Source organism: Caloenas nicobarica, chromosome 9, assembly GCF_036013445.1.
Source record: "Caloenas nicobarica isolate bCalNic1 chromosome 9, bCalNic1.hap1, whole genome shotgun sequence".
Lineage (NCBI taxonomy): Eukaryota > Metazoa > Chordata > Aves > Columbiformes > Columbidae > Caloenas > Caloenas nicobarica.
This window is the reverse complement of record NC_088253.1, coordinates 7,489,445-7,507,650: the sequence shown is the minus strand read 5'-3', so window position 1 is coordinate 7,507,650 and position 18,206 is coordinate 7,489,445. Positions and strand designations below refer to the sequence as shown.

Sequence of the window (18,206 nt, the reverse complement as noted above, 5' to 3'; positions counted from 1 at the left end):
AGCAGAAAGTCTACTAACATGAGCAAGTTGTTTAAAGTTTTTCAGAACTCTCTGTAGCTATGACTTCCCATTTTAGACAGGTCAGGATTATGTACTGAAATATAAGAGTACTTGTATAAAAATAGCATACCTCCTTCTTTGCCCGCTCCTGATTATAATATAATTGAGAAGTGTTCATTATTGAAACAGGCTCTAGAGAACAGGTGCTGAGTGCCTCAGTTTCCCGTTTTCATGAAAACCAGTAGTCTAGTTTCTAAAATGGACTCAGTGTTTATTAGCGAAATTTAAATGTCAACCATATAATTTTGTCATTCTTACACTGTTTGAATAACAAATCCGTTTATATTTAGAAAGCTGGTCAATATTGTTGCTTTGGTTTCTCTGAGCTATTGTGCATGGTCGTTCATTAAAGATATTAAATGTGTTTCTTGAGGTTAAAATAGGTGTGAAGTTCATGTTACATTTAGTAATACAACAGGATAAAATGGGCCTAAACTTCTGTAGACTGTTCATACATATTTATTGTTTGTGTTACAGATTCCCTTGAAAGCACGCAATACTAATTTTCTTTCATGTAACTTGTATATGTCTGAATTTGTGTTGATCACTGAATTGCATGAATTGCATTTGTAGTCTTCAGTTGTAGACCCATTATAATGACAACAGGATTGAACTGAAACATGCTTTTCTTTTCTGTGGTGTGCTAATAACATGGAAGACAACTTATGGAGCAATTATTTGGAGAAAGGAGAGATACTGGAGAAAGCACATCACCCATCTGTTGATGTAGCAGGCCAGAAGAACAACCTTCATCTGTATGTGCTTTCAGATATAGCTACTTCATTCATGGTACTGGTTGGCATCTTCTTCCCTTCAGTGACCGGTGAGAACTCTGGGACAAAAGGGACAAGAGGGCGTCTTGGGCCTCCAAGTTTTCTTTTCTCCCTTGATCCTATGTCCAAATGTATTTTCAGGTATCATGGCTGGTTCAAACAGATCAGGGGACCTCAAAGATGCACAGAAATCCATTCCCGTTGGGACAATTCTTGCTATTGTCACCACATCACTAGTCTGTATCCTTTTAAAATGAGTAGAGTCCTGGCATGTTGTGACTCAGATGAACGACCACATATCTGGTTTGTGGAACTGCTTTCAGGTGACTGAAATATCAATGTGAGTATGATTGGTCAGTGGAAAAAAAAAGAGTCCTTGAGCTGAAAGCATCAGAATTATTATCCTGTTGTTTTCCATCTCCCTTTCTGTGTTAGGTTTTTTGTTTTGTTCTTTTGCATTTCTGTTGTTTTTCTTTGCTACGCAGTCATCTATAGCTTTTCAGGCTGGTGGAATACAGGTACTTTTTTTTTTTTTCTTAGGGTGCAGTGGACCATTAAGGTGAGGGAAGGCTTTAAATGGGAGAGATCATAAATTTCAGTTCCTTAAAAAAAAAAAAAAGCCTTTTAGTTTGAGTGACATTAAGGAGTATATGCTTTCTTGAACATTTTAGGGCAAGATAAACTGGAGTTAGAATTTAGATTAGATGTTCCCCAAGTGTTTTGGTTTTGCTTTTTTTTTTTGCAGGGAGGGTTCATATGTAAAGGCATAAAGGCAGCTGCTCACTGGTACTAATGAATTTATATAGTTATTTTGAAGTCAGTGAAACAAGATGATCTTACATCAGCTTACAGGACTTTTTCCCACCACTTTGATTTTTAACACAGTCATCTGATTTAATGCTATTCCACAATTCTTTGACACGTCCCCAGCTGGCATGTGTGGAAGTGTTACAAATGCTGTGCTCCGTCGTGAGCTCCACATAGCTGTGAATGACTCGCTGTTTCCTGCCTGTTTCCACTGGGCCTGGAGTACTTAATTTTCAGAATATGAGGATGTTCCTCATATGAGATTTCTAGGTGCTGAGTGTGTGTTCAGAGGAACAACCTTTGTCCCAGTTGAAGTTGTCAAATTTTGTACGTGGTTAAACTCTTCAGGGCTTAGGACCACAGGAGCTTTGCTTAGGAAAGACTGTCTTAATCTCTCCTGATAGAGAAAAGATGAAGCCAAGCTCTTTCAGCTTCCTCTAGATGTTGGTGTCCTAAACTACAATTTGTCCAGATAGATGATTTTTTAAAAAACAAACAAACAAACAAACAAACAAACAACAAAAAGGCAAAAGGCAATTAATATGAGCAAGGATTTCCAAAATTATTTGTAAGAGCTTTCTGGAAAAATCCCACTCAAAGGGCAGCTGGTCACTGTCCTGGAAATTCTGCTGTTTGGAATCTGTTTTTTGCCAAGGCTTGGCAAGCTGTAAGTCAGGATCCCAGCTCATTTGTCCCAGCTTCTTACGAGAGCAGCCTTCTCCAGATGTTACTCTGGGAACTGGCCCTGTACCAAGGAGTCTGCATTTCCTATGAATTTAATAAGTCTTAAAACAGGTCACAGACATAACCCCCAGCTCTGGTGTTAAAATATTTGCAGTTCAAAACTCTCTTTGTGGTGGGTAACTTCGTGTGTAGATATTAACACGCCACCCAGTGGAAGGCTTCCACCCTGATTTTTAGGAGTGATCAATGTTTGTTACTCTTTGTATTTTACAATTGCATTTCAGGGGTAGAGGGTAGAGTTCAGGATTTAACCATTCATATAAACTTAAAGCACAAGATCAAAAACTTTACTGTAATGCTGGATCAAAAAAACCTGAAGTATTTTGTACTCCCAAATGCAGTAGTAGTACAGGTTAATAAGAAACCAAAAATTCAAGTAATTTTATATGTAAACATCAATTTAATTTGCTAGTATAGAACAGAAACTGATATTAAAAGATCGTTCTTTTCTCTCTTCTTTTCTTGTATCTGAAGATATCTCCTTTATCATAACATTTAAAACTTTTTTAAAAATTGAAACTTAGAATAATAACTTTATCACTTTAATATTAGAAGGTATATATGAGCAGTGAGACATAATTTACTCACCAGCTTTACCCTGTACTTGTGGAGATGCTGCAGTGCAAATGCCATAGAACAGAGACACTTGTTGAACCTTGTGCAACACTTTCTACGATTGTTTTCATCTGCCATGTCTAAATAAATCTTACTTCCTTAGCACACTCTGTACTCCAGACTTCAGTTGTGTATTATTATTTGGAGCCTGCATAGAAGGTGTAGTCCTGAGAGATAAGTAAGTTTTACTGTTTTAATGCTCTCTTTTCTTTTTTGCAGGGAAGTTGTGTTCTTTCCCATCTAATGCTGGCCCCCTCCCCCACGTTGTTTTGGTTTTGGTTGGGTTTTTTTAAATTTTTACTTCTGGGCACCTTTTAAACCATGTTTAAATGTAAATTTTAACAACTTTTTGAGACTCGTATTTGATTTGATACAGATTTTCCATCCTATGTCTTAGTTCCTTCCTCCACCCTGCCCCAAAACTATTTTGTCTTGTGTTGACGTACCCTTTTCAGTTTCCAGGAGTACTCGTTCAAAGATCAGATCCCTAACAGTAAATCGCAGATTTCTACTTTTTCTCTCTCTTCCCTAGAGAAGCAAGATACAAAACAACAAAAATGATCTTTTTTTTTTTTTTTTTCCCTCCTTCTTCTCCAGATGAACCTTAATTTTTTGCCTCATTCATTGTCCTGTCAGTTAATTACTGAGTTTGGCAAAAATACTCTTTGCAAACTGTTTTCTGGCTTCACTGCCATCTGAGGTGCTACTACTGATTTTTTTGTAGAAGTACAGGTGACATCAATAGAGTAAGCCAAATAGCTGAAGTGATTTCAGCCTACGGTATGTTAGCAAATAGCTTGCAAAGTTGCTCTAATCTTTCTTGTGCTTGCTGACCACGGTCCACTAAGTCAACAACTAGTATGATGTACTCTCCCTGACACATGCCAAAGAAAAATCTTGAAGGACAGGCAGATAACAAACATCTATATCGTATATGCTGTATTGCTCATAGTGGTATTCATAGGATGAAGTATTTCCTCATAGCATTTGTGATGATTTTCTTGCATAGAAACCAAATTAAGAAATGCAACCAGATATCTGTAATTGGATAAAGTTTGGTAGTTGGTTATCTCTGCCATCGGATTATTAGTTATCAGACATTTCTGTCTACAAACCCAATAACAGTGTTCCCAGTACTAGAGTCTACAAGTGCTTTTTATGACAGCTTCCCTCACGTTGATGGACTCTTTCCAGGGCATAAGCAATGAAGTGCTTGTGAGTATAATTGTCTGAGGAAAAAAACCCACAACCAAACCAACAAACAAATAAACCCTGAAGTTTTCTGTAGGGATGTCTGATACTGGATTGTGTTGGGTCTTTTAAACATTAAACTTAAGTTCTTGTTAAGAACTGCATCTTTCTAGGTGAAAATGGAAAATAATGTTGTGATAATAATGTAAGTCTTATGATACATAACCAAAGAAAATTTTTGGGTTGTTGAAATCAGGCTGCAGACGCTTCCTATCTGTGTATCAAAAGTAACTCAGGTTGCTTACTACTTTTTGTCTTTCCTAATAAAGAAAATGTGTAATATTTAATAATATTTAAATGACGTCTTAAAACTGACCCAAAAGAACAAACGTGAGTGTAAAAATACTGCTTTGAATATGAATGTCTGGGTGTCCCTCTCTGCAGGTACGGCGATGCGGTGAACAAGAACTTGGTGGTGGGCACCCTGTCGTGGCCCTCGCCATGGGTCATTGTGGTGGGATCCTTCTTCTCGACCTGTGGAGCAGGTTTACAGAGCCTCACCGGGGCCCCCCGGCTGCTGCAGGCCATAGCAAAGGACAACATCATTCCTTTCCTCTGGGTGTGTACTACAGCTTAAAAAAAAAAAAAAAAAAAAAAGCACTTCTGTACATAGTAACTAACCAGCTATTTGACATTAAGCTCTTGGAAATGAAATTTATTTTCCCTAGTCTGTCCAGCATTAAAGTGAAGTCAATATTTTTTATTTTAATGCTTTGTTTTCTTTTGTTAAAAACTAGGAATAATTTTAAAGGAGTTTGAATAGACGTATATGATGATTTTACGAAGAAGTCTAACATTTAATTCAGTGAAGCACAGAAAGCCATTAGAATAATTTGACTCCTTGCTCTAGAGAAAAAAGGATGTAGGAAAATAACTATTTTTTTTTTAAATGTATTTTTTTTCATTATAACCTTATGAAATATTTGGAAGATACACTTAATATTTCTGTTTCTTCAGATTTTTGGTCATGGAAAAGCGAATGGTGAACCAACATGGGCTCTTCTGTTAACAGCATTAATTGCTGAGCTGGGAATCCTTATTGCTTCACTTGACATGGTGGCCCCAATTCTCTCAATGTAAGAAACAGGGTGGTTGCTATTAAAAAAAAAAAAAAAAAAAGGCAGGGAGGGGCCAGCTGGGAAAGACTGATATTTTAATGAGTTTTGCTAATTTGATGGTCTTCTAGAACCATATCTTAAACCAGTAAAGTGAATTACTGGAGCCTGAGTTCCACTTTTATTATTTCTATGAATTGTCTGACTTCAGGCTCTACATGTAAATCTGTTTGTTTCTGCTCTGGAATATGCTGTGAATATGCTTTTTACTATAGCTAGATTGTTATTTTCTTTAGGAAAATGTTATTGTTATCCCAGAACTAATATAGATCTAACTTGACTCAATTAAAAAACTGTTCTAACTACTTTATACTGATAGTCGGGCTAATAAAAGTCAGAGGAATGGTCATGCATGACAGGGCAGCCGTATTTTGACTGTAAATCATTAATGTGATTACAATATATGCCAGAATCTCTAAATGTGTGTGCTGAAAGGCTTTTCACTTTTTTTTTTTCTTCTGCAGGTTTTTCTTGATGTGTTACCTCTTTGTTAATCTAGCATGTGCAGTACAAACACTTCTTAGAACTCCAAACTGGCGGCCTCGATTTAAATACTATCACTGGTAAGCAAAAGAACACTCAATGCCTGGTCTGTGAACTACAGTGTGGGGTTTGGAAGAGCTCCCTCCATGAGGGTTGTGGGCATCTCTTGTTCCTCTGGATATCAGGCCTAGACAATAGTACTTGGATGTAATATTCATCATGCACGAGACTCAGATATTTAATGGCATGAGAGTTTCGTTCCAACAACAGGATGCTAAAACTGTTTGGACTAGGGAGATTCACGGGAAGCTTTACTTTCACTGCCAGTTCAGAATAGACAATGTAAAGAAAAAAGAGCAAGAGAATAATTGACTTGTTTTTAAGCTTTTCTACCCCACTACTCACTAATATATTTTCTTTTTGTTTTAGGGCCCTCTCATTTTTAGGCATGAGTATTTGCCTGGCACTGATGTTCATTTCATCTTGGTATTACGCTTTGGTAGCTATGCTTATTGCAGGCATGATTTACAAGTACATTGAATACCAAGGGTAAGTATTCACTGGATAGAAAAGGGTAGAAAGGAGATTGGGTCTAGTTTTGATGAATTATCTCTGGCCTTCACATTTGGAGAAGGAACTGTCCAGAGATATGACTTAGAGAGTTTCCCATATTAGTTCATTTTTTCCATTGTTTTACTGTGTCAGTGCTAAACAAAAGCACCTGAAGTGCATTACTGTTAAGCCTCTAAAGGTGTTTGGTAACACTTGAGAGTCACAGGAAGTAGAAACCTTGGTTGGGATCTACCCTTCTGCTGTCTCTCACATACAATTACTTCAGGGCCAGAATACTTGAGGGCAACCATCTTATGCCAATTTATCTGGTGCAAAGGTTTGCCTAGAACAGTCCTTGAAAAGCTGAATCTGCAGGTTAGGTTGCCTGAGATGGTTAATATATAATACTGAAATGCCTGTTTGTGCTTGGGAAGCATTCTCTGTAGTGGAGTGTTGGTTACAAATTAAACACAGAATGTGTTGTGGTACCACACTGTTATACATTTGACTGAAACATTTGCATTTCTCTCATGCAACATGTGGTAAGTATCGCAGACATACATGTACAAATGATAAATGTACATGCAATGCATGCTATGGATCACATTATTAAACTCATTATAAGGGGATGATTTCTCTGTAGTGTGACTGTAAGTGTGCAACTAAATGTTCATGAAACCATATGTTGGCTGAATCATCTGTTTTTCACAGTGCGGAGAAGGAATGGGGTGATGGTATCCGGGGTCTTTCACTCAGCGCAGCAAGATACGCCTTACTGAGACTGGAGGAGGGGCCTCCACACACCAAGAACTGGAGGTACTCACTTTGGACTAATAAAATGCACTGTCATGATTATCTACATACTTACGGAATTAAACTGGACTTCAAACAAGAAGCTTTTGGGCTTTGTGAATGAATTTAAATGCCCAGAATACTGAAGGAAAAAAAAAAAGCGCTGAGTCTGTGGTAAGCTGCCCTGTCACTGCCCAAGCCCTCCTGTGTGGGCCCTGTATGGGCAGAACTTTTGTGTCCTTCGGATCTTTAATTGACCTCTGAATTTGGTGAATTCAGAAGTGGAACTTGGGGGAACTGTGGAGGTCTCTGAGTACAGAGGTCCAGAAGCCCATGGTAATTTGCACTGGGGGCACAAAGAAGTCACTACTGTCATTCTAGGATTGAAAACTGGAACAGTGGAAAGCATTTCACCCTCTGGCTTTGTGTGTTAAAGACAGAGTAAGAATTCTGTTATGCATTGTACAGCTCTTAGGTTCTGAACAAGAAGACTAGGAATCTACCAAAGAAGAGAATTTTATAAATATTTTTATACTCACTCAGCCAATAGCGTAAGAGAGAAAATAACTTAATGTGCAGCAATACCTTAAGGGAAAGAAAGCAGGTGGGATCTGTGTTTAGATGAAAATATTCTTGTTTCCCAACTGCTTGGCACAAGTTTGCAGATAGGTCTGGAAGGACAGCCTTACAGCATTAACACAGTGTGTGCTCCTGTAATACTTAGAGCCGTGAAAATCAATCACATAAATAAAACAGTAACGCAAGCCTCTTAAGCTAAGTACATTAACGGGTTTTGTTTGTCAAAACAATGCAGCAGAAGAATTCCCTCAATGCTTCAAATCTGCTTTTAATCAAGATAAATAAAATATTAATTAAAAGCCCTCTAAAGTGTGAGAAACAGAAAGAATGTACTGTTTCAGAGTTAATATTCAAGCACAATTAAAGTGATGAGAGAGGCAGTTTTCAGAAGTGTTTTCGTTAAAGCCTTAGTAAAAAATACATTCCCTTTTTTATTTTTTCCAGGCCTCAGTTGCTGGTGCTTCTGAAACTTGATGAAGATTTGCATGTGAAATACCCTAGATTGTTAACATTTGCATCTCAACTGAAAGCTGGCAAAGGTTTGACTATCATAGGATCAGTGATCCAAGGGAATTTCTTGGAAACTTATGGAGAAGCCCAGGCTGCTGAACAGGTCAGTGCCTTAAACAAATTCCTAAAGTAAAAAGGGGTGAGTGGGCAAATAACTCAAAAGTTTCATAATCATACATGGGTAAGAAGCGCATCAGTAAGGCTTCTGGGAAACACAGAACCAGCTGAGTAGTAGCAGTTCAGTAAAGGGCTTGTGAACATGTTTCAGCTGCCAGTGGTGGCTTTGGGAATGTAATAAGATCAATGGTTGCAACTTGTGTAAACAGCCTCACTGCATAAAACTGTCTTCGTTTATAAGAAATAATTACCATGGAAGTTTATGTATGCTGATTAACGGAGGGAAGAGGACTATTTAGTTTTCTGAGCATACCAAGAAACATTTCAATATCTGACAATTACTATAAATGTAGCAAATGTTATGTGTCTTTTGGTGTGGTGATAAATTTATTACAAAAAGCGTTGAAGGATGGTCCTCAAACTTTGTTAATAAATCATTTTGTCTTCCTCACTGTGTAAACACGAGGAAGCTCTGTTTACATCTGTGTAGTATCAGCACATCACTGTTTTCATCCCTAGAGGTTTTTTATACAGGAAAACTGTTACAAAGGGAAAACGAATTCATAGGCCCGTGTGTTGATCACGTTTGTTTAGTTTTTGAATAAATAAAGGGCGTGGTATTCTTGAAAGGGGGGGTGTTTATATTTGTAAACTGCATGTAATAACATAGCATGTTATATAGAAATCTGAAACTGGAAATCTGAATGAAGTGAATTAACCTTGAGTTTAAAAAGGCGAGTGTTTTAGGATTAGAAAATGGGAAGTAAGATAGTAACACAGATATCACTAACTGCTGCTGTGAATAAGAGATTATAGCACAAGCCAAAAAACCCTTATCTTAATCTGTTAGAAATAATTCTGTTTGGAAGGGAACTATGTGTGTTTTAAACAAGTATTATTCACGGTTACAGAATCACAGAATCACAGAATGTTAGGGATTGGAAGGGACCTCGAAAGATCATCTAGTCCAATCCCCCTGCCAGAGCAGGAACACCTAGGTGAGGTTACACAGGAAGGCGTCCAGGCGGGTTTTGAATGTCTCCAGAGAAGGAGAATCCACAACCCCCCTGGGCAGCCTGTTCCAGTGTTCCGTCACCCTCACTGAGAAGAAGTTTCTTCTCACATTTAAGTGGAACCTCTTGTATTCCATCTTGAACCCATTACCCCTTGTCTTACTGTTGGTTGTCACCGAGAATAGCCTGGCTCCATCCTCGTTAGTGGGTATTTTCTCTTCTGTCTTACTAAGGAAAGTGGATGAGCAGAACTTTGCTTTGGAATGTGTTTTACCTGCAGATGTGCGAACCAGGAATTTACATTGTAATCACATGATAGAGAAATACTTAAAGTTGCTCTTGTTTGTGAAGTTTCTCCTTGTCTGTCTTGCAGACTATTAAGAATATGATGGACATTGAGAAGGTGAAAGGATTTTGTCAAGTAGTTGTAGCTAATAAAGTTCGAGAAGGAATTGCCCACTTGATCCAGTCCTGTGGACTTGGTGGCATGAAACATAACACTGTGGTTTTGGGATGGCCGTACGGCTGGAGACAAAGTGAAGATCCAAGGTCCTGGAAGACATTTATAGGTGAGCTTTAAAGGTTCTGTGTGATCAGAGATGTTTATTACACACATGGTACATACAGAGGATTTTAACAGAATCCTTGTGAAATTGGTTTTGGTTTTTAGTCTGGTTTTTTTCTAGTATTGATTGTGAAGTAGATAAATTCTCACAAAACTGCCCTGTGTTTGAAATATCACTTATTGTATATAAAAAAACCTATGAAAGACCTTCAAAGATTAATCTAGCATCTAATATTCATGTCTAATGAATGCTTAAAAAATTACAGATTTGAGAGATACTGTTTTTATGGCAAACTATAATTTATTTGCCAGATAATCTCTGTCTTTTCACTGGCCATAACCAATCTGTCGCTTTTCACTATTGGAGCTAACGCTCTGCTCTGCTATATCCCTCTCCTTCCCCTATGGTCCAGTTACTTAATATGGTAAAATCAGAACAGAGCAGATGCTTTCTCCTCATACTTAGCTTTGAAGATTGACACTTTTATTTGAAACATGAAATAGTGCTCACGTTCCTGTACGTCTGCTTTATCCTAACTTTGTCATTTTGTCTGACCTGTCTATACAAGTGTTGCTGTACATACTTTAAAAAAAAAAAAATAGATCGCTCTTGCACAATTGGAAGTAACTGTGTGTTCTTCCCCTTTTGGGCAGGTACTGTTCGCTGCACAACTGCAGCCCATCTGGCTCTGCTGGTTCCCAAAAATGTGTCTTTCTACCCCAGCAACCATGAGCGTTACAATGAAGGCAACATTGATGTCTGGTGGATTGTGCATGATGGAGGCATGTTGATGTTGCTTCCTTTTCTTCTCAAACAGCACAAAGTAAGGAGCCAGCAAAAGAATGTTTGTCCCCCAGCTGCTGTGTCCGCTAATTCAAAGAAACAAGGTCCAGTAGCAGAGCCTGTATTGATATACACGAGTGGATATATTTATAAGTTTCTGTTTCATAGAGCAAAATATATTGGTTCAAACACTGAGAGTTTATGTTCCCTCACCAGGTTTGGAGAAAATGCAAAATGAGAATTTTTACTGTAGCTCAGATGGACGATAACAGCATCCAGATGAAGAAGGACTTGGCTACTTTCCTCTATCAGCTCCGAATAGAGGCAGAGGTAGAAGTGGTAGAAATGGTAAGGGATTTGAGCCTGTTCTTCACTTTATGATGCAAGTGGTGGCATTTTTGGTTATAACTTGATTACAAGCACAGTATTTTTTTCTTATTTCCGCAGCACAATAGTGATATCTCAGCGTATACTTATGAGAGAACTCTTATGATGGAGCAGAGATCTCAGATGCTGAGGCAAATGAGGCTGACGAAAACAGAGAGGGAAAGGGAGGTATGTCATTTGTGGTTGATTATTATGGGCTGCTGAGGTAGATGACACAAAGTGCCTTCCCGGTAACGTTTTATATAGCTGCTGCTTAAATTTAACTCTTGTGTTCTAAGGATTTAAGGAAACACTTTTAGTGTGGCTTTTTTGATTCCCAAAATTTCATGTAGTCAATGAATAGCCTCACTGTTCTTGCAAAACCATGCTAGAAATTGTTTGGGGAAAAAAAAATAGTGGCATATATGCTGTAGAAACTACTTTTGTGTTCCGATTTACATTACAAATGATACTCAATGACTTAAGGATGTTAGTCTCATCCCTTTCTTGACCTTGTTTTTCCTTTATATGGGATGTCTGGGGTTTGTCGCAATTTATCCTGTTTTCCTACTGAAGATTTCATTCCCATTTGGACTATTACGACATGTAGCTATGAAGGGTTCAGATGATCTAATTTTTTTGGCATGTGTTTGTCCAATTTCTTTTTGTTGTCTATCTTCAGTCAGACTTGTCCATTGTTTCAGACCATGTCATGATGTGAGAGACTCTTTTTAAAGTAAATTTAGTATGTAAGATTATTGGCTAGGGCAGATGCTTGGTATCAGAGGTGTCCTAAATGCTATATTGACTGTACAAAATAAAAGATACAATGGAGAAAACACTCTTACATTGCTTAAACAGAACCAGAGAATCTAAAATAAAGTCTTTGAGTTCACAATGTTATTCATGTGCCCTCCAGGCTCAGCTGGTAAAGGACAGACATTCAATAGCACGTCTGGAGAGCCTCTACTCAGATGAAGAAGATGAGACGGACACAGTTCCTGAGACCATCCAGATGACCTGGACAAAAGAGAAATGTGACGCTGAGAAGCGGAACCGAGGCAGTGCTGTGGGAAGCTTTAGAGATCTCATCAGCATTAAGCCGTGAGTCTTGTCAGAGTCAACAGCTTGCACCTCCTGAAACTAGATGTGCTGTGTTTTTTATCTTTTGTCTCCTAATCCTTGGTTTAGACTTGTGCAATAAACATTGAGACTGACTACTGAAAAGACAGCAGTTAGCCTCTTGAGAAATCTCAAACCAATTAAATATATTATACTAAATATATATAACTATATATATAACTATATATATAATACTTGGTATAGTCAAATTCTAAGTCGGAGCTGTTAAATCCTGTTAGAATTTTCCTCCTGTCTCCCAAATATCTCAACAAAACACACAATTAAAACCCAGACTGATCATTTCACTGATCTATGTGTAGTGGGGATGTTTAACGCAGCAAGGAAGAAGCTGTGGAGATGGTGATGAATGATTGTGAATAGAATATGTGTCTGATAAAACCCTCTAAGACAGGCTTGCTGTTGAAGGAGCGAGCACTGACATGTACTAACAGCCTTAGTATTACCAGATGTGTACGCCTTGAATAGCTAGAAGTAAAGTTCTGCTTGTGGCTTTGTATAAAAACGTGCATCTCTTGTGACTTCTGATGTCTTACATCTTACATGAAAAGTTCACTCGGTCAGCTTGGCATACTTGGCAAAGTTCCAGATTTTTCTTCCTAATAAATCCGTGAGAATTCAAATCTGGTTTAGGATTAATCATACATAGTTTATATACTGTAGAAATTCTGCTGAATTTGGTGTTAACTACCTGTACTTTTTCTTCTTCCATGCTTTCAGAGAGTGGGGAAACTTGTAAGTTTGTTATTTAACTAAGAAGTATATTAAGATGGTTGAGAGGGAAGACTTCATTATCTCAACTAAAAGCAGAAAAACTATATGTAATTATGGAAGAAGAGAAAAGGAGTTAGAGTTGAGCAGTCTTAGCAAAGTTTTTAAAGGGAACTGGATCAGCCACTTAAGCTAAGTATCATAAATGGCATGTAACAAACACAAGAGTTGTACTAGCAAGAACTAAGTCACGATAGAAAACAATTACAGGTCTGAACCTATTTTCTTAAGCAGAGTATGACACAAGCAGTGGGAAACATTACTCATTTAGAGAAGCTCTCATTCCACATCACTGGTATGATGTTATTTCTGACAGTTTCTGGACACTAAGCAAACCGTCTTACAGCCTACACCTTCAAATCACTGGGGAGATGCGAATTTTAAATGTCACTTCAGGGAATACCAAACCTTTAGTTCTCAACTACTTTTCCAAGACTATACATAGTTAATAACAGTATATTGTTTCTGGTGCTAGTTTCTTCTTCTCTTCCTGTAAACATAATCTGGCCTCTGTGTCATCCCTGGCTTTCTGAAGCTGACATGGTAAAGACAGGGGATGTCCTTTAAATTAAATAGGAACATGAAATAACAGAGAGGTAATTCGAAGTGTGTAAATTGTGTTGTTAGTATAATAAACATTATTCTTACCATTGCATCTTCTATTTTCTGCATATATAACATATTTCTTTGCAAACCTAAATATTTGGAAGAGCAGCGAGGTTACTGAAGAATTTCACTCATAACATGTTAAAGCTGAATTAACAAAACTACAGATTCATATTTGATTCATTTCTACTAGTACTCGTTTTTAATATATTAAAATGAAGGAAAAAAAAAGGTGCTGCAGATATATTCTCCCTTCAAGTCTATTTCTGTATTGTTCTTCCTTTTACATCACCAAAGTAATGGTTGATTTCCTGTAGGAAGGATACATTCCCTGGCTCAAACTCCCCTAAGGACAATTTCCAGTTCTGTTACTGCATGAATTGATATCATTTTGTGATGATATATTCTGAATAATTAATCCTGTTACCTCTCCTAGTCTGGATTCTTAAGGAGCAGAGGCTTATGAGATCACGCTGCATCTATTCCCTTTTTTCCCATAATTTTTGAACCAAGTGGCTACTCAAATTTAAAAGCATGATTGAGATTTTAAAGTTACTTGCATCATAAGTTTCTCTTGCAAATAGCCAGGCAGAGAGAGTGATCAGTTTCCAGCAGAAGGAAAGGTTAAATTCCTTATCATATACCAGAAAAGCCCCATGAGCAGGTGTACCTCCAGCCTACACATTGGTAGGAAACCGGTCTTTCTCTGGAGATGTCAACTGCTGTTCAGAACAAGATGGTAAGTGTGTTCTGGGCAGTGTGGACTGAGCGTGATGGTGCCAGTCTCCAACGCAGTGCTGATGGGTCTCTGAGAGTTTTCCGGTGCTGAGCCCAGTGAGGTGCATGGTCTGTGCTGCTGTGGGAGCAAGGGGATCCGGAGAAGGCTGCCAGAAGGGAAGGCTCTGCAGGCACATGTCCACAGTCAGAGCAAATGCATTTTAACTTCTTGTGCAAGACACTAAATAATCTTTATAAAATATGCTTCTTAAAGAGTGTATTTGTGAACTGGAGAATTTGACTCCAGGGATCTTAAAACCGATGGGCTAGCAGTACCTGAAAAGCTCTGTGAAATCTCTTTTCTATCTTCCTCATTAAGTTTAAAAAATTTTAATGTATGTTGAGTTGAAATTTAACAAGGCATTCAGGAGATTTAAGGTGTGCTTTTTAATAATTCAGTTTTCAGAGGCATGTTTCTAACAGTATGTCTTAATGTGCTTCTTCCACAGAAACCAGTCCAATGTCCGAAGAATGCACACAGCAGTGAAGCTAAATGAAGTTATTGTAAATAGATCCCATGATGCCAGACTTGTTCTTCTCAACATGCCTGGTCCTCCAAAGAATACTGATGGTGATGAAAACTGTATCCTTGCAGGCAAGGCCTGGTATACATAGCAGATCTTCCTTCTTCTGTGCTCTTGAATTCATTTTGCCACAAATGCTGTCAGGCTGTAATGTGTGACAAAGTGTCCACTGAGTGGAGGGTACTGGCTTGTGGCTGTTATGTAGTAATTTCTTAACGTGTAAGTTGCCTCTGGTTACTCTGGAAGCCTTGGAGGTTTACAATCAGTCTTGTCTAAATTCTCACTTGATTTTATTTATTTATTAAATTAAGTTTAATTTCTGTAATTTAATTCTCAATAGCAGATGTGTAAGGAGCTATTCACAGCAGCCAGTGCCGTGGGCAGGGCGATGTCTGAACTCGAGTGAATAGCAAGTCCTGAAGTAGAGGGTGTATCTTGGGCGTAGCTCCTATCCCAGCATTTGGGAGCTTAGCTCCAAGTGCAGGGCTCTGCTAGGATGGAAATTCAAACCCTCAGTATTCAGGCACTTTGAGGAATACCTGCATCATGGCTCTAAGTGAGGCTAGAGCTGCACGCTGTGCTCTGGTGAGGCTGTTGGCATGCATTCTGTGTCCACAGCTTCTCTTCAGCCTTGGTTTGTACCATTAAATTACCAAGCTTTTCACTGGCCTGTGCCAAACAATGTCTGTCAAAAGTCACAGACCAAAAGATTGTTTTCTCCGAAATCTGGATAGTAGAAGTAATAATGTCTGTTTCACAACATTGTGCAGGCTGAAGAAAGGATAAAAACATTCCTTTTGGCACAAGGGGGTTTCAACCACAGCTACTACAGCTCAGGAGAGATTGTAAACTTGAGGTTATGGGTGCAGATGCTGAATTCTTTCACCCTTCCCTGGGGAGATGGAGCCACTTGTGACTGGAAAACACTCAATATTCATGGAGAGTGGTGGGAAGGAGCGTGACTGTAACCTATGCCACCAGCATTACTGACAGGCTCAGCTTTGGGCAGAGGCAGGTTCATTTTGGAGCTGGCTGAAAGTGGCTCTGTCTGACATGGGGCAGCCCCTGGTCTCATCTCACTGAGGATGACTCTGCAGCCTCCTCATTACCAAAACCTTGCCACATAAGCCCAATACAGACGCTAATCACTGTGTAGTTTGGTTTTGATATTTGTCCTTAACTTTACTGAAACAGACATGGAGTTTCTTGAAGTCTTGACTGAGGGTCTGGAGAGAGTATTACTTGTTAGAGGAGGCGGCCGAGAAGTCATCACAATTTACTCCTGATTTAGTGCAAGCTTCTAACGCTGGTCTACATTTACCTTCTTGGCGATAACAGACATTCCAGTTTAAAATGGAGAAGAAAAAAAGGTTTTTTGCCTCACTTTCTCCTCATCCACTCCTATTCGTTGTCTTTCCATTTGCAACATACATATCTTTGGGATTGCAGTGTTGTTACATCATCCAATTAGCAACATAAGTTAATTGTGAAGCTGCCACATTATTCAGTTTCTGCTTTGGTACTCCAGCATTTGTGCATGTAATCTTAACACTAAACCTATTTTTAGTTGGCACTGCTGTGTGCAGTATTTTTAGTAACTGTATGTAAAATTAGGACATGAAAGCCAGTTACTGTAAAAAGATTTAAAAAGCTTTTTATATTAGGTTTGGGGAATAGAATTACATTATATAGCAGCTAGTTTCTGCTGAAGTTCAGCTATAAAGCATTTTCTAAGAGTACACTAAAATTGTAAGAGGGGACTGAAAAAGCTTTGTTTTTCTGGGTTTATTTCCAGAACTAAACTCTCAGTATTGGATAAGAATTTATACTTTTAATACATTTATTGATAGAGATTTAAATAAATTATGTTGATATAGTTGAAATTATGTATGTAGCTTGCTACAAATTGTGTTGCTTCTGAGACTTCAGGTTCTGTGAGGCCAGATCCCTATTTATTTTTGTATTTATTTGTCAGAAATATTGGATACGCAGATGCAGACTGTTTAGGATAACAGAGATCTCACAATAAATTTTGAATCATCAGTGGATTGAAGGACCAGTTCCGTGCAGTTCTTCCACGCTTTAAATTTCTTGCAGACCATCCATCAAAGTACATTGAGCATGTTGGAGTCCCGCGTGTAGAGCCAGGTGCTATGCTGCACACACAGCGATGGGATTGCACTTGCACAAGTACAGGGGACCTGCTGCTTCATTGTATGCTTTATGCCCTTAGAGGAAAAAGAAGAAAAGAAGACCTATATTAACCAATAAGTCTCTGGAGATTTTATCGAGCCCATTGAATTGTACTTATGTACAGAACATTCATATTTTTTCAATAAAACGTTGCACACACTTTGAACTTATTCTCTCTTCCGTGTGTGATAGTGAATTACGTAGGAAAACTCCTCCTGTCCTTCCCTGCACAGAGCTGTTGTGGTCGGACTTCAGCGCATCAGCACTGGTGGATCCGCTATGAGGGGCGGGTGGTGGAGGTGTTGGTGCTCCCCAAACGGTGCACATCTGGCACCGGGGAGGTGCCAGCTCAGTCTCTGAAGCAGCCCGGTGGGGTAAAGGCTTCTGGGTCTGGAGTTACAATCATATGCAAATGCCAGGTGGATCTCTGTACCTGTAGGCTGTGGAACACACACAAGCTGGTATCCCCCCCACGATCTCTGGCTGGCTGGGAAAGCAGTAATCCTGTACCAGGGACCAGTGTGAGCCAGCCTGCATGGGATGGGTTAGCAGGGTGGGAAGAACACATTCCTCTGGCCCCTCTGCTCTTGCTGGTTGGTTTACCAGTTCTGTCAGCCCTGTTATGAGAGTGCTCCTGGTTCTTTCACTGATAACAGCATGACATGTCTGTCAGAGCTCTGAGAAACTATTCAAGTCTTTATCTTGAATAATATTATAAAAACCTGCTTATTATAAGAGTTTAACAGTTAAAAGCTTGAGTTTGATCTCCTTGTGAAATAGAACATACCTGATAGGAGCAGGTTGGCACTAGTGTGTGCAAGACGCCTGCAAGACAAGAGCCAAGAAACAACTCTAGGGAGCGCTCTCAAATGTTTTTTTTTTTATTTAACAACAGTCTGGGCTCTTTTGGTTTTGAAAACCAAAATTCATTTCACTCACATTTCAAAACCAATGGAAAGCTTGGTTATTTGTAAACAGTGTGCTATTTGTAGAGAGATCATTTTTACAACTTTGGAGGACTGAATAGCAGTATGGAAGTGTACAGCAGTCATGACAGTTAACACCTACT

General features: G+C 38.7%; 1 protein-coding gene across 3 annotated transcripts in view; it reads left to right on the top strand.

Annotated features, from left to right (window-relative positions):
- Window positions 1–17,287, top strand: part of SLC12A4 (solute carrier family 12 member 4) — a 50,938-nt gene extending 33,651 nt beyond the window's left edge. For 2 of the 3 annotated variants that reach the window (XM_065640656.1, XM_065640657.1), the window contains 16 exons: window positions 719–883; window positions 975–1,073; window positions 3,120–3,177; window positions 4,635–4,809; window positions 5,208–5,326; window positions 5,830–5,928; window positions 6,278–6,397; window positions 7,112–7,216; window positions 8,216–8,384; window positions 9,785–9,980; window positions 10,631–10,800; window positions 10,977–11,108; window positions 11,208–11,315; window positions 12,046–12,230; window positions 14,870–15,003; window positions 16,139–17,287. In XM_065640656.1, coding sequence (XP_065496728.1) covers window positions 719–883; window positions 975–1,073; window positions 3,120–3,177; window positions 4,635–4,809; window positions 5,208–5,326; window positions 5,830–5,928; window positions 6,278–6,397; window positions 7,112–7,216; window positions 8,216–8,384; window positions 9,785–9,980; window positions 10,631–10,800; window positions 10,977–11,108; window positions 11,208–11,315; window positions 12,046–12,230; window positions 14,870–15,003; window positions 16,139–16,230 — 2,126 coding nt within the window. In that variant the 3' untranslated portion in view covers window positions 16,231–17,287. The remainder of the gene's footprint in view (window positions 1–718; window positions 884–974; window positions 1,074–3,119; window positions 3,178–4,634; window positions 4,810–5,207; window positions 5,327–5,829; window positions 5,929–6,277; window positions 6,398–7,111; window positions 7,217–8,215; window positions 8,385–9,784; window positions 9,981–10,630; window positions 10,801–10,976; window positions 11,109–11,207; window positions 11,316–12,045; window positions 12,231–14,869; window positions 15,004–16,138) is intronic. The other variant, XR_010606624.1, reaches the window with a different exon arrangement.
- Window positions 17,288–18,206: the final 919 nt, after the last annotated feature.